The sequence below is a fragment of the Trichechus manatus genome, unplaced genomic scaffold (genome assembly GCF_000243295.1).
Source record: "Trichechus manatus latirostris isolate Lorelei unplaced genomic scaffold, TriManLat1.0 scaffold00287, whole genome shotgun sequence".
Classification (NCBI taxonomy): Eukaryota; Metazoa; Chordata; class Mammalia; order Sirenia; family Trichechidae; genus Trichechus; species Trichechus manatus.
This window is the reverse complement of record NW_004444223.1, coordinates 74,619-100,772: the sequence shown is the minus strand read 5'-3', so window position 1 is coordinate 100,772 and position 26,154 is coordinate 74,619. Positions and strand designations below refer to the sequence as shown.

General features: G+C 38.3%; 1 protein-coding gene and 1 non-coding gene across 4 annotated transcripts in view; both read right to left on the bottom strand.

Moving 5' to 3' along the window:
* Positions 1-26,154, bottom strand: part of CD109 (CD109 molecule) — a 133,770-nt gene that overhangs the window by 51,359 nt on the left and 56,257 nt on the right. For all 3 annotated transcript variants that reach the window (XM_004390152.1, XM_004390151.1, XM_023725111.1), the window contains 9 exons: positions 24,025-24,109; positions 16,814-16,910; positions 16,397-16,538; positions 15,648-15,757; positions 15,101-15,325; positions 8,211-8,312; positions 8,061-8,123; positions 7,273-7,449; positions 4,029-4,181 (listed from right to left, as the gene is read on the bottom strand). In XM_004390152.1, the coding sequence (XP_004390209.1) occupies positions 4,029-4,181; positions 7,273-7,449; positions 8,061-8,123; positions 8,211-8,312; positions 15,101-15,325; positions 15,648-15,757; positions 16,397-16,538; positions 16,814-16,910; positions 24,025-24,109 (1,154 nt within the window). The remainder of the gene's footprint in view (positions 1-4,028; positions 4,182-7,272; positions 7,450-8,060; positions 8,124-8,210; positions 8,313-15,100; positions 15,326-15,647; positions 15,758-16,396; positions 16,539-16,813; positions 16,911-24,024; positions 24,110-26,154) is intronic.
* LOC111819164 (U6 spliceosomal RNA) lies at positions 25,521-25,627 on the bottom strand. The gene has a single exon (XR_002822919.1). It is a non-coding gene; the product is annotated as a U6 spliceosomal RNA (small nuclear RNA).

Below are 26,154 nucleotides of genomic sequence, written 5' to 3'. Positions count from 1 at the left end.
GGTTTCTCCCATTTGTAATGGAAATGTCTAGCTTGTGTCTGTTCTGCCACTGTACATTTGGAAGCAGATAACTTGTATTCTAGATTTCACAGATGAAGAGGAATTTTTGGATTTTGAACTTGGAGTTAAGACTTTTGTTATGATATGATGGGGTAAATATGTTTTCCATGTTGCAAGGATGTGATTTTGGGGGGGCCAAAGGGTGGAATGTCATGGATTGAATCATGTCCCCCCAAAAATGTATCAAGTTGGCTGGGCCATGATTCCCAGTATTGTGTGATTTTCCCATGTGTGGTAAATCCTGCCTCTATGATGTTAATATGAGGGAGGATGGGCGGTAGTTGTGTTAGTGAGGCAGGACTCAATTTACAAGATTGGATTGTGTCCTGAGGCAATCTCTTGAGATATAAAAGACAGAAGGGAGCAGTGAGACAGGGGGACCTCATACCATCAAGAAAGCAGTGCCAGGAGCAGAGCGCGTCCTTTGGACCAGGGTCCCTGCGCAGACAAGCTCCTAGTCCGGAGGAACACTGAAGAGAAGAAGGCCAACAGAGAGAAAAACCTTCCCCCAGAGCTGACGCCCTGAATTTGGACTTTTACGTGCTTTGACTATGAGGAAATAAACTTCTCTTTGTTAAAACCATCCACTTGTGGTATTTCTGTTATAGCAGCACTAGATGACTAAGACAGGTCCTAAAAGACCACTCTAATATACAGGACTGTTCACACGCTCAGGAAGACCCAAGAAATTCATAATCTCTCATCTCTGCTGAACTTGAAACCCTGAGCAAGCAGGAAGTGAAGACTAAGGCACAGTTGTAAACTGCTTGAATGTTGAAAGCATTCCCAATACACACACACAGAGCCCCTCTGCAAAGGGTGGGAGACTTACTGCTTCACGGAATACTGGTTTACGGAAATCTCTGTCCAATGATTAGCTAACCACTAAGATAACCAGTAGGAACACTGGTCGCACAGTGGTTAAGAGCGTGGCTGCTAATCAAAAGGTCAGCAGTTCGAATCCACCATCTGCTCCTGGAACACACCGTGGGGCAGTTCTACTCTGTCCTATAGGGTCACTATGAGTCAGAGTCAACTCAACAGCAACTCACAAAATAGAGAATACCAATAAGGAGAGAGAAATTTTTTTTTTAAAAAAAAGAACCAAATAGAAATTCTAGAGTTAGAAAGTAAAATCATTCAAAAATCATCATGAAAAGTCACTAGAGGAACTCAAGAGCAGATGTGAGTTGGCAGAAGAAAGAATTTGTGAACCTGAAGATAAGTTAAATGAGATTATCCAGCATGAGGAACAGGGAGAAAAAAATAATGAAAAACTTGAGCAGAACCCCAGGTTGCTGTGGAACACCATTATGAATAACAACATATGCAAAACAGAAACCTCAGATGAAGAGAGGAGAAAAAGAAAGAATATCTGAAGAAATAATGGCTGAAAAAGTCTCAAATTTTTTAATAATCTGGTTTACATCTTATAAAGAAGTGGAATGAGACTCTCTATTCCAGAGGGATAGTTTAAGTGGTGTATTAATTCAGTTATTTAGACTCTTTAAGACTTAAAATTATATCAAATCAGAACATTGAAACATTTATTGTGTATAGTCTGTGTGTATGTTAACTAAGAATGCTAACTAGTGTGTGTCAACATTAAATAGAAATATAATAAAAACACATAATACCTTAAAAAAAAAAAATAGGAAAAGAAAAAAATCTATCCAGATCATTTACGAGACTAGTGTAATTTTGAGTCTAAAACTGGATAAAAACAATACCAGAAAATAACAATAGAGGCTCATTTCACCTTTGAATATAGACACAAAAAATCCTAAATTAAATATTAGCTACTCAAACTTAATAGTGCATTAAAAAAATATATCTTGATCAAGTAGTGTTTATTCAGGAAGCAAAGACAATTCAATATCAGAAAGTCTACTGATACCTATCATATTAATAAACTAAAGGAAAATCACAGTTATCTTCATTGTACAGAAAAAAATATTTAATAGTGTTCAATATTTTATTATAAAACTCTAGGATCAAACAAAAATATTTTATTAGTTAAGTTTTTATACTAAAAATCTTCAGTAAACATTATACTTAATGGTAACATTTAGATGTACTCTCTTTAAGACTGAAAACAAAACAAGTGTCCACCATCATGGCTACTGTTTACCATAGTACTGGAAGTCTTGGCCAATGCTATAAAGAAAAGAAAGGGAATTAAGGTGTAAGGATTGAAATGGAAAAAAAGAAATGACCATTATTTGCAGATGATGTGAGCATACACCTAAGAAACTACCAATCAGTAGACAAACTACTAGTACTAATAAAAGAGCTCAACAAAGTTGCTTACTATAAGAACAATCTACAAAAATTAATATTTTTCTACACCAGCAATAACTATAAAATATAACTTTTTAAAAAGACAATTCTTAAAGCAAAAAATATATAAAGCATCTAACAAAACAAATTGATAAATACACCATGAATGATCTGAGTCTTGCCAAACCAAATCAGACACTGAGTCCTCATTCTCCTCACTTTCAGGACAGCGGTGTTTATCACAGAGCCACAGTCCTGGCAATCCTTTTTTACAGCAGGGACAAAAGAATTATTAAGGTACAGAGGAAGCTGGAGCCCTACTTAATAAGTCCTAGCCCAGAATATAGAGCATTGGAAGCTTAGTACCTCTACTATACAAGCTGATTTGGCTTTCCTCACCATCAGGGGCCACAAAGAACAATTTTCAAGACACCTGACAGGTACAGTCCACTCACATCATAATGCAGTGGGATGAGTCCTGGACTATGAGTGAGGAGATCTGTGTTCCAATTCCAGTTCTATCATTCACTAGCTCTGTGATCTCAGGCAAACAACTTAACCTCTCTGCATCTCACACCTTCCACCTATAAATGGATGACAAGTCTCTCCTTACTACCTCACAAGCTATAGGAAAGAAAAAATGAAATAATATAAAGATATTTAGAAAGTTATAAGAGCCATGGTGTCACAGTGGTTAAAGCACTCAGCTGCTAACCAAAAGGTAGATGGTTCAAACCCACCAGCCAAAGATGTGGCAGTCTGCTTCCATAAAGATTACAGCCTCGGAAGCCCTATGGGGCAGTTCTACTCTGTCCTATAAGGTGGCTATGAGTTGGAATTAACTCGACAGCAGTGGATTTATACACTTGTAAGAATAACGTGAACTTAGGAAAGGTCAGAAAGAGATTTAAAAAATGACCAATTGGTTTTAAAGTGGTTTTCTAAAAAAAAAATGAGAAAAATTAGCTTTATAGACTGAAGAAAAATACAGAATTTTTCTCAAGTAAATTAATTTTACAACATAATGACCAAAGTTAGCCTTAACATATTTTTTTTCCTGGTGTATTGTTAATCACTGTACTGATCAACCAACGGACATAGGTTTAGATTACAAAGGACAATGGCACACAAGGATATATCAAGGACTTACAAATAAAAATAAAATGACTAATGCAAATGGGCTTAGTTCATCTACTGCTACATGTTCATATGCTTCCTGGCTTATAAATTTTCTACAATAGATTAACATGAGTAATGCCAGTCCCCCAATATACTGCAAATTCCTGATTTACTGGGGACTGTAATTATTTATAAACATTACTTATAACCAAAATAGAAAGTACTTCAAAAATATCTAAAGCTTTCTTCTCCAGTATTATTAAGAATTGTGCAAGTGAATTTCCTAGTACTTTCTTGAGTTTCTCAAATTTAACTATAGTATGGAAATGAGGGAAAACTCTAGGTGGTATTTCTCATGTAAAACAGTAAAGACACAACTGCATAAGCCCCCTTCAAACATAACACTGGGATGCAGATTCTTTTTTATGTGAAAATTTTACTAATCAATGACTTACACTTTTGAAGACAAACTAATAAAATTTCCTTTAGATATTTAAAATAATGCAATAAAATTTCTTTTTTCTCTTTCAATATGCATTTCTTGTCATTAAAAAAATAGCTCAACTTACATTTTCCATTGTAATACTGTTTGAGGCATTCATCAGATTCACACTTTTGTCAACAGCTACAATTCCAACTATTGAATCAGACTGTGTCACAGAGATCCTAAGAGAGACTTTCTCAGACGGTTCAGCATTAGCTTTACTCCAAAATAGCTTTATCTAAAAAGGGGAGAGAACAGAATTGACTTATTTCACTTTTTTAAAGCATTACATACATGTCTTCCCAAGAGTAGTTAATGATTCAAAATTTAGCAAAGATTCTATCTACATTTGCCTTGGTTTAGGGATAATTCTAAAACCATACATAAATCTTCTTTAGAGAAAGAAATAAGAAAATTTTACTCCCAAAGTGTTTGCAAGTCATGGAGCTTCTCAGAGTGATACAAGTTCTGAATTATCCTTCCCTTTTCTACCTTTACTCCTCCTTTTCTCCACCCTCCACTTCCAACCTCCCAGTCAGTGCTGAACAGAAAACAGCAGTGTCTAGAAGACCTGGGGAAGACCAGTACCCAGGAGGAGGAACAGTATAAGAGGAAAGAAACAACAGATGCCTACACACTGTCAACTTGGACTTCAAAGTGAGTATAAGTGAGACCTCTTTGGGGACTCACAGAGCTACCTGGACTGGGGCACAGGGGAAGGAAGGACCTTTCTGAGGAAGAAGGTAATCAGACCAAACAATAATTAGGCCCTCATGCTCTGTGTCTCCATGGTGGCCTGAACATCATTACCCTCATCACAGCACAATCTGGCTGAGCCTTAAGAGTGCTATTCATCTCATCACCACTGAACCAAACAGCTTTGTCATAAGGACCCTTCCTACTAGCAATTTCCCTTTCATCTAGCTCTATCTCAACATTCTACTCATCAGAGATTGTACTACCTCTCAAGCCACTCTATGTAATTTGCTTTTCTTCACCTACACCCTAAAAGAGGGCTAGAGAAGGGTGAGCAAAACGAAGACTCAGTCTCAGACCTTGCAGTTCTCACTCTATACTCCGCACTCAAAGAGACTTGACTCCATGACTTCAATTATCACTTTTGTGTGGATGATTCTTAAACCTACATCTTTTGCCCCTTCTACAGTTCATTCATTTATTCCACAGCCATTATTGAACATCAACAAAGATTCATTAATTTTCTCTTGCTTAAATATATTCTATTTCCAAATATGTAGGGCTTTTTATAAGTAAATGTGAGAATCATTATCATATAAAAATTAGAGAAAGCTATATCTTTGCAAGCATAACCAAAACTAATTTCCTATCTCTTATATCTAAGAAATTTCTCAGGAGTATACTACTTATATACTCTGCTTTCTCAAAGTCAATGGCCTTTACACTGTTAACTAGCTTCTGACTCTGCTCGCACTTTCAGAGATGTGTGCCTTCATGGGTAAACCTGACTCCTACTTTAAAATTCACCCTTGTTGAATGATTTTTAATAGAATCACTAGGAGTCAAAAATTGTGCTCTGACACTAACAAAATATAGTGTTGTCTAAAAAAAATATTTTCATAAGATGAAAAATAGGAGTTTGTATTATATTTTGACAATCAAAGTTAGGCTTAACAGTTCTCAACAAAAGGAGGCATGGACAATTACTGCCACTTCTCAAATTTTACAAAACTAAGAAAAAAGAAATGGTTCTAGAAGAAATGTATACATGGGGTTGCCGTGAGTCAGAATCAACTAGATGGCAACTAATAACAACTCTGCAAATCACTGCTTTAAAATTGTGATTATTTTGCTTAAAAAAAAACCAAAGTCATTGCCGTCAAGTCAATTCTGACTCATAGTGACCCTATGATTTTGCTTAAGAGAACTGGAAAAGACAGTAGTTTTTAATGAGAACTATTGGTGGCACAATGGTTAAAGCGCTCAGCTGCTAACCGAAAGCTCAGCAGTTTGAATCCCCCAGCGGCTCCATGGGAGAAAGATGTGGCAGTTGGCTTCTGTAAAGATTTACAACCTTGGAAACGCTACGGGGCAGGTCTACTCTGTCCTATAGGGTCTCTATGAGTCATAATCAATGGGTTTGGGTTTGGGTATGGCTCATTTTAACGTGCATGAAATGATTCGATCCCATCTGGCATCCTGCAATCACATTTCTCTTCAGAGTGGGGACTCAAGGGGGTTTCATACACAAACAGGGCACACTAGGCTATAACCACTGGTGCATTTGGAGACCAGACTCCACAGATCCTTACACACAAAGTAACCAAGCTTGCTGAAAATTTGTCCTCAGTTACTTTCCAGGCTGATGAAATGGGTATGCCAAAGCCTAGTTCTGCTACAATTATTTATCTCAGATGGTCTCATTCCCTCTCATATTCTTCACTTCATTTGCACACCAATATCAATGCCATACACATTTTATATTGTCCAAACAAAAATTGTATATTGTCACTAGAATTCCATGCCAGAGCAATACTGACTCAACCATTTGAGAAATCCTGAAATGGCTTTGAATTAAATCCTGAATGGATTTGCATTAAAGTCTTACAGCCAAGAACCATATCTTACAAAAAAGATCCAGAGTGCCTGTCTTAGTTATCTAGTGCTTCTATAACAGAAATACCACAGGTGGATGGCTTTAACAAAGAGAAATTTATTCTCTCACAGTTTATCTGGCTAGAAGTCCAAATTCACGACACCAGTTCCGGGGAAGGCTTTCTCTGTCAGTTCTGGGGGAAGATCCTTGTCATCAATCTTCCCCTGGTCTAGGAGCTTCTCAGCACAGAAACCCCAGATCCAAAGGATGTGCTCTGCTCCTGGCTTTTTTTTTTTTTTTTTTGGTCCTCCTGTTTCTCTGCTCACTTTTCTCTTCTATATCTCAAAAGAGATTGACTCAAAATACAACCTAATCTTATAGATTGAGTCCCGCCTCATTAACATAACTGCCTCTAATCCTGCCTCACTGATATCATAGAGGTAGGATTTACAACATATAGGAAAATCACATCAGATGACAAAATGGTGGACAGTCACACAATACTGGGAATCATGGCCCAGCCCAGTTGACACACATTTTCTGGGGATACAATTCGATCTATAACAGTGCCCAATACTTCCACATAGGAAAATACATTCCTAATAACTAAATATGAAGAAGTTTCACCATACTTCTAGAAACAAATAATATACATTTCTAACCAATTTGGTTTAAAGATACTTTTCTAAAGAAATGTTACATTTCTCAGACTTTACTAATGAAGTTTTCTTTTCAATATTCTTATCTTAAATCTTACCTTATTTTTAAAAACAAGCTGCACAGGAATTTTTAGAACATCATTTATAATTTCCCCATCATCTTCAATATAATACACAATGATACACGCTCTTGGAGCCCAAGAATTTTCTGGCGTTAAAGAGAAGGTTGCTGAATTTTTTTTACCTACAGCCACCAACTGTCCTCTGGATACTACCTGAAAAGAACAGTAGACAAGTTTAACTTTATGCTAAAGCTAGTGAGAATCTCAACTGTAGTTATATTTATCATAATTTTAAGCACACACATGCATTCTTGACTTAAACCAACTTTAAAACCCTTCTGAATGCAAGAAAGTCTCCCTGACAAACACAGCAAGTATATGCTGAGAAACAGAAAATGATAAGATTAAGGCAACACTGGTTGGGGCAACACTAGCTTCACAGCCAAGTATCTATTTCTGATTGGAAAGAATACAGGGCAACCACAGGAAAAGCAAGATTAGCAAAATTACAAGGCATTTTATAGTGACCTTTTATTTTCATTTTCGTGGTTTTACATTTTATAATTTTTCTAAAATGATAAATATCATTTAATCATACTTTAAATTTTTAAACATAATGCAAGATTTGATTATTCATTATAAATTGGAAATGCAAATACAGGCGAAAAGGAAGAGAAAAAGATATTTTTGTTGCAATATAAAGAGGACAGACTATAAAAGAGAGATGCTGAATTTTAAAAACTAGTAAATTTAGTCTAGACATAAGATAAACACCATTTAAGATTCTATAATAGATAATAAATTTAGATTCTGTAAGAGATTACCATATAGCTTAGCTCCTTCAACTGCTTGTTGCCGATAACCACCAACTCAAAAGGTGATCCCACCTAGAAAAAAATCTTAATTAATATATACATATTAAAGACAAGAGGGTCTAAATAGATTGTAATTATCAAGTGAATTGTAAACATTACCTTTATATTTTCATTTCTTGTTTTTACTTGGATGTATGTCTTACTAGGAGACTTAAACATACCACGAACTTCCATGCTACTTACACTATCAATAAAATAGGCCTATAACAGAGGAAAAAGGAGCTATTAATTTTCATCTTTAGCAGCACCTTGAGAAAAGATGCTAGCTGCTGAATAATTACTGAAAACCAAATTCACTTTTTTTCCATGCAGAAAGAATACATTCACCAGACATTAGATCTTCATTACTTTATAGCTTATACTATAAAGAAACTGCCACCACTCCTCTGTCCGTTTGTCGTACTTTGGTGGCTTGCATGTTGCTGTGATGCTGGAAGCTATGCAACTGGTATTTCAAATACCAGTAGAATCACCCATGGTGGACAGGTTTCAGTGGAGCTTCCAGACTAAGACAGACTAGGAAGAACAACTTGACAATCTACTTCCAAAAAAAATTGACCAGTGAAAACTTTATGAGTAACAGTGGAAAAATGTCTGAAAGATGAGCCCCCCAGGTTGGAAGGCACTCAGAAGACGACTGGGGAAGAGCTGTCTCCTCAAAGTAGAGTCAACCTTAATGACATGGATGGAGTCAAGTTTCTGGGACCTTCATTTGTTGATGTGGCATGACTCAAAATGAGAAGAAACAGCTGCAAACGTCCATTAATAACTGGAACATGGAATGCACCAAGTATGAATCTAGGAAAATTGGAAGTTGTCAAAAATGAAATAGAATGCACAAAGCTTGATATCCTAGGCATTAGTAAGCTGAAATGGACTGGTATTGGCCATTTTTAACAGACAGTCCTATGGTGTACTATGCCAGGAATGACAAATTGAAGAGGAATGGTATCACATTCATCGTCAAAAAGAACATTTCAAGATCTATCCTGAAGTACAGTGCTGTCAGTGATAGGATAATATCCATATGCCCACAAGGAAGACCAGTTAATAGAACTATTATTCAAATTTACACACCAACCGCTAATGTCAAAGATGAAGAAATTGAAGATTTTTACCAACTTCTGCAGATGGAAATTGATCAATCATGCAATCAAGATGCATTAATAATTACTGGTGATGGGAAGGCAAAAACAAATGAGAAGGATCAGTAGTTGGAAAACATGGCCTTGGAGATAGAAACAATGCCGAAGATCGCATGATAGAATTTTGCAAGACCAACAACCTCTTCATTGCAAATACCTTTTTTCAACAACATAAATGGTGAATATACACATAGACCTTGCCAGATGGAATACACAGGAATCAAATCGACTACATCTGTGGAAAGAAACAATGGAAAAGCTCAATATCATCAGTCAGAACAAGACCAGGAGCCGACTGTGGAGCAGACCATACATTGCCCATATGCAAGTTCAAGGTGAAGGTGAAGAAAATTAAAACAAGTTCATGAGAGCCAAAGTACAACCTTGAGTGTATCCCACCTGAATTCAGAGACCATCTCAAGAAGAGATCTGATGTGGATGGAAGATGGCACCATTCAAGATGGTGGCCTAGTCAGACACACCACGCCACCCCTCTACAGCAAAGACCCGAGAAAGAAGTGTAACAGATACAGATGACAATGACAACCCTGGATCCTTGAGCATCAAATGAAAGGATATAGAATTAGATCAAACACCGATTGGAAAAAGAAACTGAATAACAGCAGCAAATGGGGAGAAACAGGGAGTGGAAATACCCTGCCAGCTAGTCTGGCACAGCAGGGCCATTTAGAGACAAAGCCAGCAGCAACCCTGGGTGAGGAGGACAAGAAGACAATATCATGAACTCCCAATAGGAGAAAGAGAAACTATAAAGACATACCCAGAGTGAAGCAAGGTGAGCAGGACATGAACTGGAGCTAAGGAAGGAAAGTACAGGAGAGAGGAAAAGAGCTTCAGGGATCCTGGTGTACACAGAGCAGGGAAGAAATCATGACTTAGAGACAGGGCAACTCTCCAGCGGCACGACCTGACCTGTAGGGTAAGTGGTGAAAACAGAGCAATAGACAAGTCCCCACTCTTTTTCTTCTTTTTTTTTTTCTTTTTACTTTTCTCTCTCCTGCCCTGCCCCTCCCCTGCTGGAGAGAGCACCAGCGCAACACCTGGCCACCCACCCCATCCTCCCCCGCCAGAGAGATCACCTGCACTACTCCTGGCCAATCATCCCTCGACTCCACCACCAGAGAAAGCACCTGCATACCTCCCCAAACACATGCCTTGTCCCTCCCCGACCAAAGACAGCGCCTGCATGACCCCAGTCATCTGCCCCACCCTTTCCCTGCCAGAGAGAGCACCTGCGTGACTCATGGACAAATGCCAACCCCCTCCCCCAACAGAGACAGCACCTGCATGGCCCCTGGCTGCCCCATTGGAGACAAAGCCTATGCAACCCCCAGCCTCCTGCCCCACCCGTCCCCCACTGAAGACAGCACCTGTGTTGCCTCCCAGACGTCTGCCCAGCCCCTCCCTCCCCTGATGAAGACAGTGCCTGTGTGAGACCCAGCCACCTACCCTGACCCTCCCCAGTTGGAGAGAGTACCTGCACAACCCCCAGCAGGCTGCTCCACCCCTGTCCCACCAGAGAGAGCTCCTGTGTAACACCAGGCTGCCCACCCCACCTTGCCCCACCAGAGAGAGCATCCACTCTGATATATCAAAACAAAACAAAATCATAAATAAAATAACACCTTAATGCTTCAGAGACAGCAGACAATATCAAATAATATAAAGAAACAAGACAAGACGGCTCAATCAAGTGACCAAAATAAAGGAGTAGTAAACCTTCCTGAGGAAGAGGTGGTAATGGAATTGCCTGATAAGGAGTTCAAAAGGCTTATATATATAGTCCTCAAAGAGATCAAGGAAAACACAGACAAGACCCTAGAAGAACGCAGAAAAACAACCCAAAAACAAAATGACAAATTAAATAGACAATTAGAAATCATTCAAAAACAGCAACTAGAAATCCAGAAGATTAACAATAAAACATCAGAAATAGATAACTCAATCAAAGGACATGGAGGTAGAATTGAAACAATGGAAGAAAGAAATAGCAAAATAGATGATAAATCCCTGGATACCATATTGTTCAAGGAATACTCAGAAAAAAGAATGAAAAAATTAAGTAAGGCTAAGAGTTATACAGGACACTATGAAGAGGAATAATTTACATGTGATTGGAATCCCAGACAGGATAAGACAAAAAAAAAAAAGCACAGAGAGCAACAATGTTAATAACAATACACAGATACGTAAGCTGAACAGGGGTGGGAGGGCATATGGAAGTACACTCACATACATATATAAGTGTACATGCTGCCAACATATCTATGTATGCAATAGTGCACACAGGGGACACAGTCATGAAAACTTCTTAGCCATAATCATACACCTCTTGGGACTAAGATACTGGGCTTGAGGACTAGGGACCATAGCCTGGGGGAATATCTAGGTCAATTGGAATATCATAATCCATACAGACAATGTTCTACATCCTACCTTGGTGAGTAGCAAATGGGGTCTTAAAAGTTTGCAAGCAGCCATCTAAGATACAATTGGTCTCTTCCTGTTCAGAGCAAAGAAGAATGAAGAAAAACAAAGACTCAAGAAAATAATTAGTCCAAGGGACTAATGGATCACATGAACCCGGCCTCCACAAACCTGAGACCAGAAGAACTAGATGGTGCCCAGCTACCACTACCAACCACTCTGACCAGGACCAGAATAGTAGCTCATGGACAGAGTGGAGAGAAATGCAGAACAAAATTCAAACTCATAAATAAGATCAGACTTACTGGTCTGTAGAGACTGGTGGAACCTCCAAGACCATGGCCCTTAGACACCCTTCCAACTTGGAACTGAAATCACTCCCAGAGATATATTATAGCCGTACAACAAACAGGCCTATAAAATGAACAATAACACCAGTGAGGAACGTATATCTCCGAACAATCAACTATATGAGACCTAAAAGGTAGCATTTGCCCAAAAGCAAAGTTCAGAAGGAGAGGAGGGGCAAGAAAGCTGGGCAAATGGACACGGGGAACCCAGGGAGGAAGGGAGGAGAGTGCTGACAGATTCAGAGTTCGTGAAACAAGTTGCATGTAAATTGTTGAATGTGAAACTAATTTGCTCTGTAAACTTTTACCTAAACAACAATAAAATGTTCAAAAAAAAAAAAAAGAATAGATTTGATACACTGGACACTAATGACCAAAGACTAGACAAGTTGTGGAAGGACATCATACAAGAAGAAAGCAAAAGGTCATTAATAAGACAAGAAAGAAAGAAAACACCAAAATGGATGTCACAAAATACTGAAATTTGCTCTTGAATGTAGAGTAGCTAAAGCGAACAGAAAAAAATGATAAAGAAAAAAGCTGAATAGAATATTTAAAAGGGTGACTCGAGACGACAAAGTATTAAAATGAAACGTGCAAAGACCTGGAGTTAGAAATCAAAAGGGAAGAACACACTAAGCATTTCTCAAGCTGAAAGAACTGAAGAAAAAATTCAAGCCTCAAGTTGCAATACTGAAGGATTCTATGGGCAAAATATTGAATGATGCAGGAAGCATCAAAAGAAGGTGGAAGGAATACACAGAGTCACTATACTGAAAAGAGTTGGTTGATGTTCAACCATTTCAGGAGTTAGCATATGATCAAGAACCGATGGTACTGAAGGAAGAAGTCCAAGATGCACTGAAGGCACTGGTGAAAAACAAGGCTGTAGGATTGACAGAATACCAACTGAGATGTTTCAACAAATGGATGCAACACTGGAAGCGCTCACTCATCTATGCCAAGTAATTTGGAAAACAACTACCTGGCCAACCGACTGGAAAAGATCCATATTCGAGCCCATTCCAAAGAAAGGTGATCCCACAGAATGCATAAATTATTGGATAATATCATTAACATCACAGGCAGTAAAATTTTGCTGAAGATAATTCATAAACAGTTGCAGCAGTACATTGACCAGGAACTGCAAGAAATTCCAGCCGGATTCAAAAGAGGACGTAGTACAAGGGTTATTATTGCTGATGTCAAGTAGATCTCAGCTGAAAATAGAGAATACCAGAAAGTTGTTTTTATTAACTATGCAAAGGCATCCAAATGTGTGGATCATAACAAATTATGGATAATCCTGCAAAAAATGAGAATTCCAGAACACTTAATCATGCTCATGAGGCACCTGTACACAGACCAGGAAGCAGTCGTTCAAACAGAACAAGGGGATACTGTGTGTTTAAATATCAGTAAAGGCATGCGTCAGGGTTGTATCCTTTCACCATACTTATTCAATCTGTACGCTGAGCAAATAATCTGAGAAGCTGCACTATATGTAGGAGAACAGGGCATCAGGACTGGATGAAGACTCATTAACAACCTGTGAGATGCAGATAACATAACCTTGCTTGCTGAAAGCCAAGAGGACTTGAAGCACTTACTGATGAACATCAAAGTCTACAGCCTTCAGTATGGATTACATCTCAACATAAAGAAAATAAAAATCCCCACAACTGGATCAATAAGCAACATCATGTAAACCCAGAAAATACCGAAGCTGTCAATGATTTCATTTTACTTGGATGTACAATCAACGCCCATGGAAGCAGCAGTCAAGAAATCAAACAACATATTGCACTGGGCAAATCTGCTGCAAACGACCTCTTTAAAGTGTTAAAAAGCCAAGATCTCACTTTGAGAACTAAGGGGCGCCTGACCCAAGCCATGGTATTTTCAATTGTCTCATATGCATTCAAAAGCTGGACAATGAATAAGGAAGACTGAAGAAGAACTGATGTCTTTGAATTATGGTACTGGCAAAGAATATTGAATATACCGTGGACTGCTGGAAGAATGAACAAATCTGTCTTAGAAGAAGTACAGCCAGAATGCTCCTTAGAAGCAAGGATGGCGAGACTTCATCTCATGTAGTTTGGATATGTTATCAGAAGGGACTAGTCCCTGGAGAAGGATATCATGCTTGGTAGAGGGTCAGCAAAAAAGAGGAAGACCCTCAATGAGATGGACTGACACACTGGCTGCAACAATGGGCTCAAACATAGCAATGACTGTGAGGATGGTGCAGGACCAGGCAGTGTTTCGTTCTGTTCTGCATAGGGTCACTATGAGTCGGAACTGATTGAACGGCACCTAACAACAACAACATAAAGAAATCGATAGTTTTAAAACTTGGAAGAGGGTCTTTACCATCATAACCTAAGAGATACAAGCATAGTCCTCTCTTCTCTCAGAAATAAAGGTATATTATGAGAAAACACTGAGAGAATGAAATGAAAAAAGAATCCTTTCTTTTCTCCCTTTCCTTCTCTCCACAACACACAACTCAATTACAAGCAAGAAATCATATCATCCTACTTGATCCACGGTGGTCACACCTTCATAATACCCTCCTCTGCCAAGGCTCTGACCTGGGCAGGGATAAATAACAAAAAGAATGAAAGAAAGAAAACAGCCAGAATGGCTAGTGATTCTCAGACGGCCACTCTGGGAATGAATGAGAGCTTGGTAAAGGTGTATGAGTGCAAAAATATATATATCCCTCTTTTATTTCAGCTCCTGCCAAAATGAAATTCAAAATAACTAAAAATCAACCTAGAATGGGGCGTTGGGGAGCTTCTCCATTATATCTTCATATTCTGTATTTTCTCTGCTCTTCAAAATGAACTTAAAAGGAAGACTCGCTCAGTCTAACACTCAGCCACTGTCATTAAATTGCTTTTAACACTTTCCTCCATTTTTTAAATAGAAACGTGTCCACTTCCTGTGCACTTTGACCTCCAACAGTTTGCAGGCCCACCACAGATTACAATCATACTGGTATTTCTGCAGTAACATAATGATGGGAAACAGATGGTACCTTCAGTTGTAGCTCAATGGAATCATCCAGGACTGGAAACTCAATCTTAAAGATTCCATTTTGGGGGACAGTGAAATTCATGATATGGACAGCTCCCATTTCCTGGTTTCTACTATTCCATCTGTTCCTGTAGTCAGTATAGTTTCTTTGTGTCACTGTTATGACTACATTATTTCTTCTTTCTTCAAGAGTCAGCTGACTGCCATCAGAACGGGTTACCTTCACCTAATTGTCAAAATATGACATTTTAAATACAGTTAACAAGAGAAGCAATGGATTTAAGTTCAATTTGAATCTAGTTTCCACCTCTGCTATTCCCATGAAACTGAACACTCAAAAACATTTTTTTGTTGGAAACAACTTTTTAGGAAAATTAGACAAAGATCATTTGGAAACAATTCTAAATGCCTCATATATCTAAAAGGAAAAAGTAATCTATCTACTTTTTAGATGAACGATTTTAAAAAAGCATTGAAATACTATTTCCCATCGTATTTCACTATATTAAACTTACTGTTTTAGACCAGTAATAAACATACCAACTTACAGTGGCTGTGAAGTTGAGAGATGGCTTCAAGACAGTAGCATAATCAAAAAATTCAATGATATAATCATGTTGCTTGAAAAACACATTGGAGCTTGCATTTCTAGAGATACCTGTTTCGGAAATCGCACAATTTAGAAAGCAAAAGTATATTTCACCAACAGCTTCAATCCACTAATCTATCCATCTGAGCTACTTGCCAAAAGGGTTAAGATACCAGGGCACATAATCCTCATTCCCATATTATCGATCCCTGCTAAGCACCACTACTGTCATTCTCTCTTCAATGACATGTGCACCAGCAGATTTAAGCTGCTGAAGGAATAGCCTTTTGGTGAAAGCTGCTGAAATAGTAACAGAAAAGTCCAAGGAATTAACCTTAATTTTCTTATTAAAACAGAAAACTCTCCAGGAGGAGGTGTGGTTTCAGGAGATGTAAAGTGATAAAAGAAAAGATGGTTAGCCTACTGAAAATGAAGGCCTTTTCATGTAGTTTTCAGGCTGAAAAAAAGAGTAGAAATGGAAAAAAAAATTATAAATAGCTATAAAATGTCATTGAAGAACAGACTTCCATAGATAAGTTTCCCCTTCATTACGAAAACATCCTACAAGTTAGACTAAGAGTCATGACAATTTCAGCATTAAGTAACATCTTTGGAAGGGTAATGACTCCAAAACAAAGTACTAATCTAAAAAAGGTAACAGAGCAACACCACATAAATAGCTTTACCTTCACTTCAAAGTCTACCAACCTGTAAGTGATTCTGTCACTGTGGCTAAAATTTCTACTGGCCCAGGAGAAGAAACATCCATGTGTTCATAAAACCCATCTGAAAAATCCATTACCTTTTTCATCTCTTCTTCATTAAAAGAGAAGTCTGCAGATCCATTTATCTGTTTTATTAAAAAGTTCAAGTTTATTTCTCACTTTAGCAATTCAAATTTTAGAAATAAATAAAACTCAATCTAAGTCATAACAATTCGATGGCTTTTTGGTTCTATTTCAATTGCTATAAATGGGTGAATTCCCACTCGTACAATGCTGAAAAGCTCTTGATTTTCTTATGCTATCTTTTTTTTTTTAATAATTCGGTATAAAATCTTATTTCTAGAAAAAGTACACTAATAGTTTTTTCCTATTATATATTATAAAAATATTTAAAAGTTACCTTAAAATTTTTTGTAATGTTTTTCTTCACCCCCCAAAAGGATAAAGGTAAGAATGTAAGTGTTACATCTCCTTTTACTGGCTTCCCATATGTGTACCTGAAAAATAATGAACAAGGTTTCCTTGCATTTTCAACTTGATATTACCAAAATAACTCAATGAAAATATTACTTTCAGCAGTATATGCTGGCAATCCAACATAAAGGAATTATATCAAAAACATACCCCTCCTACAAATTTTCTAAAATAAACACATCCTGGAATATCCTTAATAAATGGTGGTCCTTGAAATTAAGACTTTAAAATGGGAAGAGGACTTTTAACTGCAATACCTCAAAACAGTTTGTAATGCTAACTTTGCCCAGCCTCTGAGCAGCTGAGATACCCCAGAGAAAGTCTGATCATAATTGGAAGTGACAGTCTCCTGTCCAAAGCTTTTTAAAAGACGTGAAAATCTTTTACTCCTAGAAATCTGGACTGGTCCATTAACTACACGCCCAGGAGACATCATAGCTTCTGCAGATTTTTAAATATTAACTGAAATTTAAGTCACCATGACCTACTGCAGCATGTTCCAACATTAGTCTGGGAAATTTATTAGACCATAGATTCAGAGGCACCAAATGTGATCACAGGTGTCAAAAATTGGTTAAATATATTAAAGTGATCAAGCAGGAAAACATTAAATAAGAATTTTTTTTTTTTTACCCATAGTACCAAAATTACCTTCTTGAGCCAAATCTCATTCTCTGCTGCTTTGCATTCTATGTATTAATTTTATCTCCATTTGTAGTTGGAAAGTCTCTTCATTATGAAGGACAGGCAATCTCTGGTAAACCATTTTACTGCCAGAAAGCCTTTTTAAATAAATGCATTTCCTGGGTTCCCTCCATCATATTGTGAAATGCTGAGCCAAATGATTAAGTCAGTTTTGCTTTGCACTTTATAAGCCATAATAGTGACCTTCTGTTTCCCGAATCCATTAATTGAACACAGAAACAGTCCCTCAACTGGATCAACTCAACTCAAAAAGCAATGACAAAATACACTTCAAATGTACCACCCTTCCAAAAGAAAACAAGGTTAACACAGTAAAATTAGTGGGAACCCTGGTTAGCAACTTCAGCATCAAAATCAGTCTTTCAAAAGATAGTCCTCAAAATCCAACAATGCTTGTATCTTGTTAAAGATTAAATAAAAGCATAACTAGAATACCAGAACATAGTATTTTTAAGTTATATCACATGATAGTACCAACCCATTCCTGTCGAGTCGACTCCGACTCATAGTGACCCTATAGGACAAGTAGACCTGCCTCCATAGGGTTTCCAAGGAGCGGCTGGCGGATTGAGACTGCTAACCTTTTGGTTAGCAGCCGAGAGCTCTTAAACACTACGCCACCGGGGCTCCCATGATTGTACAAGGAACTTTAAAATCTATTCATAATTTAAAGCATTCTTAGACACAAATATCTTAAATTTTGATTTAAATGTGAAGCAGATTTAGCTTTTCAAGTAACCAAGTTAATTATAATAATTGTCAAACATGGATACTGAAGGTTATTATCATAAATAGAATCTGGAAGCATTTGGGATAAACTATTCAGAAACTAATAGCTTGACATTTTAAAAAGCAAATCAAAGATACTCTTTGATAATATAATTACCAAAACAAGGAATTTTTTTTCTGAAAATATACGTAGCACAAAAGGTTTACAATACGCCTACTCTCAGGGCTAGATTAAGGCATGTGAGGGCCCTAAACACTGACAATCTGTGATGCCCACTCCTCTCCTTACTCATACATTTGAACAGGATGTGTGAGTTATATATACATGTATAGGTGTGCGAGTGTGTGTCTTAGCTATCCATTATATAACTCCTTTTTAAATGCAACTATAATATTAGTGACAGAACACAAAAGTGTGTCCTGTCTGCTTGGCACCTATGGGTCTTTGTTTAGGACAACTGGTGCGCCTGTTTTGTTGATGCCTTAAGCATGTGCTTACCTTTCTTATTGGGTAATCCATCCCTGCCTACTTTTCACTTATCACTATCTCGTTAGCCAAAACTTCGCATTTATGACAACCGTAAAAAATCTACTATCCGACAATTTGGGGCATTAATGAGGAGCCAAGGCGAGAGAGATAGGAGGAGCAGGAGAAGTTCGTGAAGAGTCAGCCCCATGGCCGCCAGCAGTTAGTATTACTCAGGTTGAGCGGAGGAGCCTCACGGCCTGCAGTGCAAATAGAGCAGGTGGGCAGTGCACATGGGAGGCGGCGGGGGCGGGGGGTGGAGGTGAGGCAGGCTGCATGGAGGTAGCAGGAGTCAGGCCGCAGTAGTTGGGTGGGGGACTTGGAAATCTCTTCTTCCAAAGAGGCCTCTCTCTGCCACCTCCGCTTCCTCCACCGGACCAAGGTGGCCGGGCCTCAACTGCCCACAGGCCCGGGAGCCACCTGCCGCCAAGGCGCATGTCCAGGACTGGAGAGCAGGAAGGTGGAGACCTAAGGCTCAGGGGTCTGCGGGGAGGCCTTGAGCACGGCCACGTGATGGTGGGCCCCCGTTGCTCTGGAGGCAGCAGGCAACCCACGACCATGACCACCACCACCCTCCGCGGGTGGTGGGGAAGGCGTGGTTGGGAAGGGGAGCCACCACGCCATGCACATTCTGAGGCATTCTGATGCACAGGGGACCCCAATGGGTGATGAGTGATGGGAGGGGCATCAGCACTAAAGACAGGCACAACCCCGACTCTTGCATAACACCAATTTTCACATAACAACCTGGTCTTTGGAACCTAACCATGTCGATAAGAAGTGAGTGTACCTAAAAAATGAACCTATCAGTGTAATTTCATGTTTCTCCCCACATTTTTTCCACATCATTTCCAGTGGCTCCCTTTATCAAATAATAAATACATTTTAATAAACCTTAGATTAAATAATATTTGAAAAATTCCACTGTTCCCAGGAGTTATAGAAGTAAACTAAATATATGTCATATTATTTTCTTTACAAGGCTCTAAAATCCACTGTGATTAGTGGGAAAGAGTCTGTTTTTTATTTTAGTGAGCACAGGAATACTGAGCAGATGTTCACATCGAAGTTAATAAACAAACACAGATTTTTATTCACCTCAGCTAAAGATTTCAAAATCAAAAAGAGCCTGTTAACCTTTTCTGGGAAATTTCTAGCAATGCTATGCACATTATAGCCTTGATGGGACAGATGGCTACCAGGAAACAAGTAACCTAGATTGTTTATCATGTACTCAGAGAGATGATTATAATAACTATTATTAAATAAATGTTTACAAAACTATCTCTGTAACTTAATAACAACCATGCAAGTAGTAAGGCAACAGAAATCACTTTTCGAAATACACCCAAGGAACAACTTAATTTCAGGCCTTCGCCTCTACCTACTGGTTTAGTGATGAAATAAAATCTATTGCCCATACGACTAATTTGGTTCACTCCAAATAGGCAAGCTTTTGACTGGATTTGAAGACTTTGCTGTACTACAGACAGCTTAAAACTAAATTTTTAGGGGTCACATTGTTTATTCATTTGTTCTTTCAGTAAGTATTTTTCAGATGCTTACTCCATGGCTGGAACCATATTAGGCACCAAGATGCAATAATAAACAAGACACAGACCTGCTTTCAAACAGGCAGACAAGCAAACAACAAAACTGTGTGACTAGTCTATGAGAGGTATAAGAATAGTAGTAGTCAAGTCTTAAAATTGCCTATGTAAAAGCCTACTAGTCAGAAAAAACATTTTCCATTCCTGAAAGCACAAGTAAAATTTGGGGATGGAGGTTGGGACGATAAAGAAGAGGTCGAGTGGGAGGTTTCAAAAGACATGAAATTAGAAAAGAAGAGACCCTTGTAAGATATACTAAAGAATTTGAACTTCACCCTCATGGAAGCGGGAGTCTTTGGAATTTTTTAAGCAAAAGAGTCATAAAATTAGATTTGTGTTTTAGAGAAAAAAAAAAAAAACCTCTGGATACAGTGTAGATAAAAGATTAGAAGGGGTAAAACTGGAATCAGGAAAACCATTTAAGAAACTACTAAAGAAGTCAAGAAGAGAAATGATGGTGGCCTGAATCAAGGAAGTGGCAATGGAGAAAAGCAGACAGATTTGAGAGATATTAAGGAGACAGAAGGTAGCACGGACGTTCATTAGAAGTGGGGATTGAGGGAGACGGAAGAGTGCAGTTGACTTGGACAGCTGAACAAGTAGTGATGCAGCCCACCAAGATAAGGACGCAAGAAAAATAATCAGGTTTGGGGGAAGATGATATGTTGTCTTTAAAGTACTTGTGGGACACCCAGTGGGAGATGTCTAGTGAGCAGCTAGATATGAGGGTCTGAATCTCAGGATAGAAATGTGGGCTGGAGATACAGATTTAGGTGTCATCATATTATAAATAGCAACAGAAACCCTGGCCATGGAGAAGAAAACTCTGAGTGTGTTAAGAAAGAAGAAAAAAGAGCCAAAGATGGAGCTCTGAGGAACAAGAACTTTTAAAAGATGGACAGAAGAGTTGCCTGCAAAGACTCAAAGGAGAAGCCAAAGGAAACAAAGGAAAATCAGAAAGGAAATGGGAGTGGACAACAGTTTCAAATGCCACAAATTTTTAAAAAAAGAAATTTGTAAAAGCCTAAATAAGAACCTGAAAGACTGAGCAAGAAGGAGGTCTTTGTGATCTTGTTGAAAGCAGTTTTAACAGCGGTGTGGTGAGAGTCAAAGGCACATTGTAGGTTGCTGAAGAATGAATGGAATGAGAAGTGGAAAATGCAACTCTAGTTCAGTTGAAATGAAGAGGCAAGAGATAGGACAGCAGCTGGAAGGAGCCATGGAGGTCAAGGGAGGGTTTGTTGCTTTTAATAATAGAAATGTGGACATGTTTAAACAGAGAATGAAGATGCCACTAAAGAACAAAGGGTCAAAGACACCAAATAGAAGAAATCAAGATATAGGCAAAAGAAGTGGGATTCTCCTGACAGGAGACAGTATCCAAGGCCCAAGTGGAGGAATTATCCTCTAACAGGAGGAAAGACATTGCTTCCATTATTACAGGCACAGGATGATGATGACCACTCTCCTGAAACTGTACTGGTAGGCCCCAAATTCATGACAGCTGGGGTAGAGGGGAAATGTTCACCCTTTCTTCACAGGCCTCTGGGAAAAAAAGCCTAGGCCATGTTGGTGGTGATTTCTCTAAATTCACACAGAAGATTCCTTCCTTTACCACAACTTAGGCAATTGAAACCTGAAGGGAGGAAATTTAATAGGAAGGAAATACTAAGAAAGGACTGTTAAATACTCAGAACTAGCCTGACCTGAGAACTTCAGATGGCAACGAGGAGGTTCACTATACACAACAAACAAACCAAACATACTGTGATAGTCTTCTTGGTATATCAACTTGGCTAGGCTAAAGTCCCCAGTTGCTGAATCAAACACTAATCTAGGTAGGGATGTGAGGTTATATCCAAGACCATCTGGGTGGGCCTGATTCAGTCAGTTGAAAGTCCTTAAAAGCAGAACTGAGACTTCTCTGAAGAAGAAATTCTGCCTGTGGAGAGCAGCTTCATCCTGTCCTTGTGTGTTCCAGCCTGCCCACCCTATGAATTTTAGACTTGTCTAGCCAGCTCCCACAATCACATAAGTCAATTCCTTGTAATAAATCTCTCTCTTAATATATATGTCCTACTAGTTCATCTTCTCTGGTTGAACCTTGACTGATACACATACTAAGGAAAATGATGAGAATACAGTATGGTGAAGACTAAAGAAATGCCAGGGGCCATCATAATTTTCATGTCATTCTCCACCATTAGTATCTCAGAGGCTCAACAAATGAAAATCAGGTTCAACTGCAAGACATCTTACATAAGGGTAGAAGGGGTACCCATAGTGTGTCTTCACAAGATCTACAACCCCCTAAAATTATATGCAAAATTTTCTGGAGAGAGGGTTCATAATTTTATCAGAGTCCCACATATGTAGCTTACCAAAGTTTAAGAAGTTTTAATTGATTGTGTGAAATCCCTGGCATACCCTTGAAAACCAAAACAGAACCAAAGAAGGTATCCAGACTCAATCCATGGGGATATCAATGGTTTGTGTGCATTTGCATTTGTACCCACTGAGTTTTGTAAGCATTAATCAAAGAATTCAAAATAAAACCTAGGCAGATGCTTAACCTTTGGCTAAGGTCAAGTACATTATACTAATTATATAAAATGCAGATATTTGTTTTTTAACCATAAATCCATTCACAGTACCTAAATTCATGTTGGAAGCGGCCTTAGTTGAACATGGGCAGACAGAAAACTAACTTGGTACATGTTTTTGCCTTTTTGTTGCATAGATTTTGCAAGATTTTATGCCAGAGTCTAAAACAGGAGTCCTCAAGATGTTTTAGTCTGTGCACGGCTTCTGCTGGGAGACACACTGCTGCCCGTTGCTGTCACTGCCACAAAACCTCACCAGGGGTGGAAGAATGGTGATGAGACAGCTGTAAGATGAAGTCTAGTTTTTACTAACTATTAAAAATGAATTATGAAAATATTGCAGAAACCAAAGCACAGATATTGTCACATCAAAAATAAAAGCTGCAAGAGACGCATCCGTGAATTACATGAGGACAACCCTAGACCGTACTTTTGAAAATTACTAATATAAAACTCTGATGATGCTTCTTGTAGCAAAACAAATGCTATGCTCTGTGAAATGGATAAAAGGAGATTATTTACTCATCTGTTAATTGCAATAAGACAACCAAATCTCTCCCCCAACATCTCAAGCTCCATTATTGACAGGAAAAAAATATATGATTTAAGAAGAGGTAAGTGACCTCAACTCCGTGTCAGTTGGCTTAAGAATAAATAAAGATACAACTTTTTGTTGTTGTTGTTAATGGCACAACTATAGTGTAAATCCTTGATTAGTCTTGGAACGACACTAGTCCATGGCAAAGATTTTAGGACTGAGCAAGTTTGTAAGCAGAGAGATGAATGCAAAAACCAGTAGAGATCTACTCCATGCTTAATTATTTATTATAGATATTTCTTTATTGCCTACTAGGGCATTTTTGTAAGCAAAACATTGTGCTAATATTTTAGAGTAGATAGTGAGTTATTTGTCATACAATCTGATAACAATTTATAGTCACATAAAAAGAAAAATAATACTTACTTAGCCAAGATGGTACCATTTAAACTCTTAGAATTCAAAGAACAGTATAATGGTGTCTGCAAAGTAACTTCAAATTTTGGTAATACTAGAAAAGAAAAGCAAGGACAAACCTTTTAAATAATTTATTTTACTACTTGTTCAAGTTTGTTTACTTGTTCAAGTTAACAGAACAGAGAATAGAGTTGTACTGAAGCAGTAGAAAATTGGTGCTATTTAAACTTAGATTCTTAATGCTACAAATACATACTAACACCTAGATAAAAGTCCTTTGTTTCAGCCCAAAATTAGAACCTCTACTTTGGTCAGATTTATATAATTAGAATATGAAACATTTTATAAATATTACTACTACTCGACGTAAAGCACTCTAGAGTAAAAATTTTTGTCTTTTTCCAGTCTATAAAATTTTTTTTCTCTAACTTCACTGACCAAAGAAATAAATCATCAAACTCTCATAACAAGACATTTTACCATTAAATCAACACAAAAGAAGTATCAAGAAGGCCAATGGGTCAACAATATAGGACAGACCTCCAGCTCCAAATGATGCTGAAGGTCTTTAGTGTTCCAGGAGACTACTGGACTCTAGACCAATCTAGGACAGGAGGGCCATAAAAATCACATGCGTCAACTATGACCCTTTTCCAAGGTCATCCACCAGCAGAGGAGTTAGGGCCACTCAGAGGTAGACAGTCAATATGAGGAAATTCAAATGCTTATTGTAGGTTGGTACTCAATTCCCCACCCACACTACCACTGTATGAAATGAAAATATCTTGTAAAAATATTGGCCCTCTCTGATCTATTCTTCTAGATCAACACTGTCCAAAGGAAATGTAATGTGAGTCACATAAGTAATTTTAACTTTTCTAGAAGCCATGTCTAAAAAGGAAAAAGAAGCAGTGAAATTAATTTTTGTAACATTTTATTTAATTTCATAAAGTGGTTACCCAAAACTCATTTCTGTCGAGTTGATTCCAACTCATAGCAACCTGATAGGACACAGTAAAACTGCCCCATACAATTTCCAAGGCTGTAAGTCTTTAGGAAGCATAGTGCCACATCTTTCTCCTGCAGAGCAACTGGTGGGTTCAAATTGCCAACCTTTCAGTTAGCGGTCAAAGCACTTAACCACTGCACCACCAGGGCTCTACAAGTGGTTAAGCCAAATCAAACTTATTGCCATCGAGTCAATTCTAACTCATAGTGACCTTATAGGACAGAGTAGAACTGCCTCATAGGGTTTCCAAGGAGTGGCTGGTGATTTCAAAATGCCAACTTTTCAGTTAGCAGCCAAGCTCTTAACCACTGCACCACCAGGGTTCCCTATAAGTGGTGGTGGTTGTTGTGTGCCAAGCCAATTCCAACTCATAGTGACCCAACAGGACAGAGTAGAACTGCTCCATAGGGTTTCCAAGGGGCGGATGGTGGATTTGAGCTGTCGACCTTTTGATTAGCAGCCTGAGCTCTTAACCACTTCGTCACCAGGGCTCCAAAAAAATATGGAACATTTCACGAATTTGCGTGTCATCCTTGGGCAGTGGCAATACTAATCTTCTCTGTATGATTCCAATTTTAGTATATGTGCTGCCAAAGCAAGCACTACAAGTGGTTCCAAAAAAAAACCTGTTGCTGATGAGTTGATCCCGACTCATAGCGACCCTACAGGACAGAGTAGAACTGTCCCATAGGGTTTCCAAGGAGCACCCGGTGGATTCGAACTGCCAACGTTTTGGTTACCAGCCGTAGCTCTTAACCACTACACCACCAGAGTTTCCAAAACCAAACCCATTGCCATGGAGTCGATTCATAGAAGTGGTTAGTGGCCCACAATTTCAGATTGCGGGGGTCAGCAAACTATGGCCTGCATAAGCTAAGAATGTTTTTTACATTTTTAAATGGTTGAAAGTAAGTCAAAAGAAGAATATTTCATGGCATGTTAAAGTTATATAAAATTCAAATTTTAATGTCCATAAATACAATTTTATTAGATTACAGCCACTCATTCATTTACATATTATCTATGGCTGCTTTCATGCTACAATGGCAGAGTTAAGTAGTTATGACAGAGAGATATGGCCCTCAAAGCCTAAAATATTTACTATCTGGCCCATTATAGAAAAAACTTTG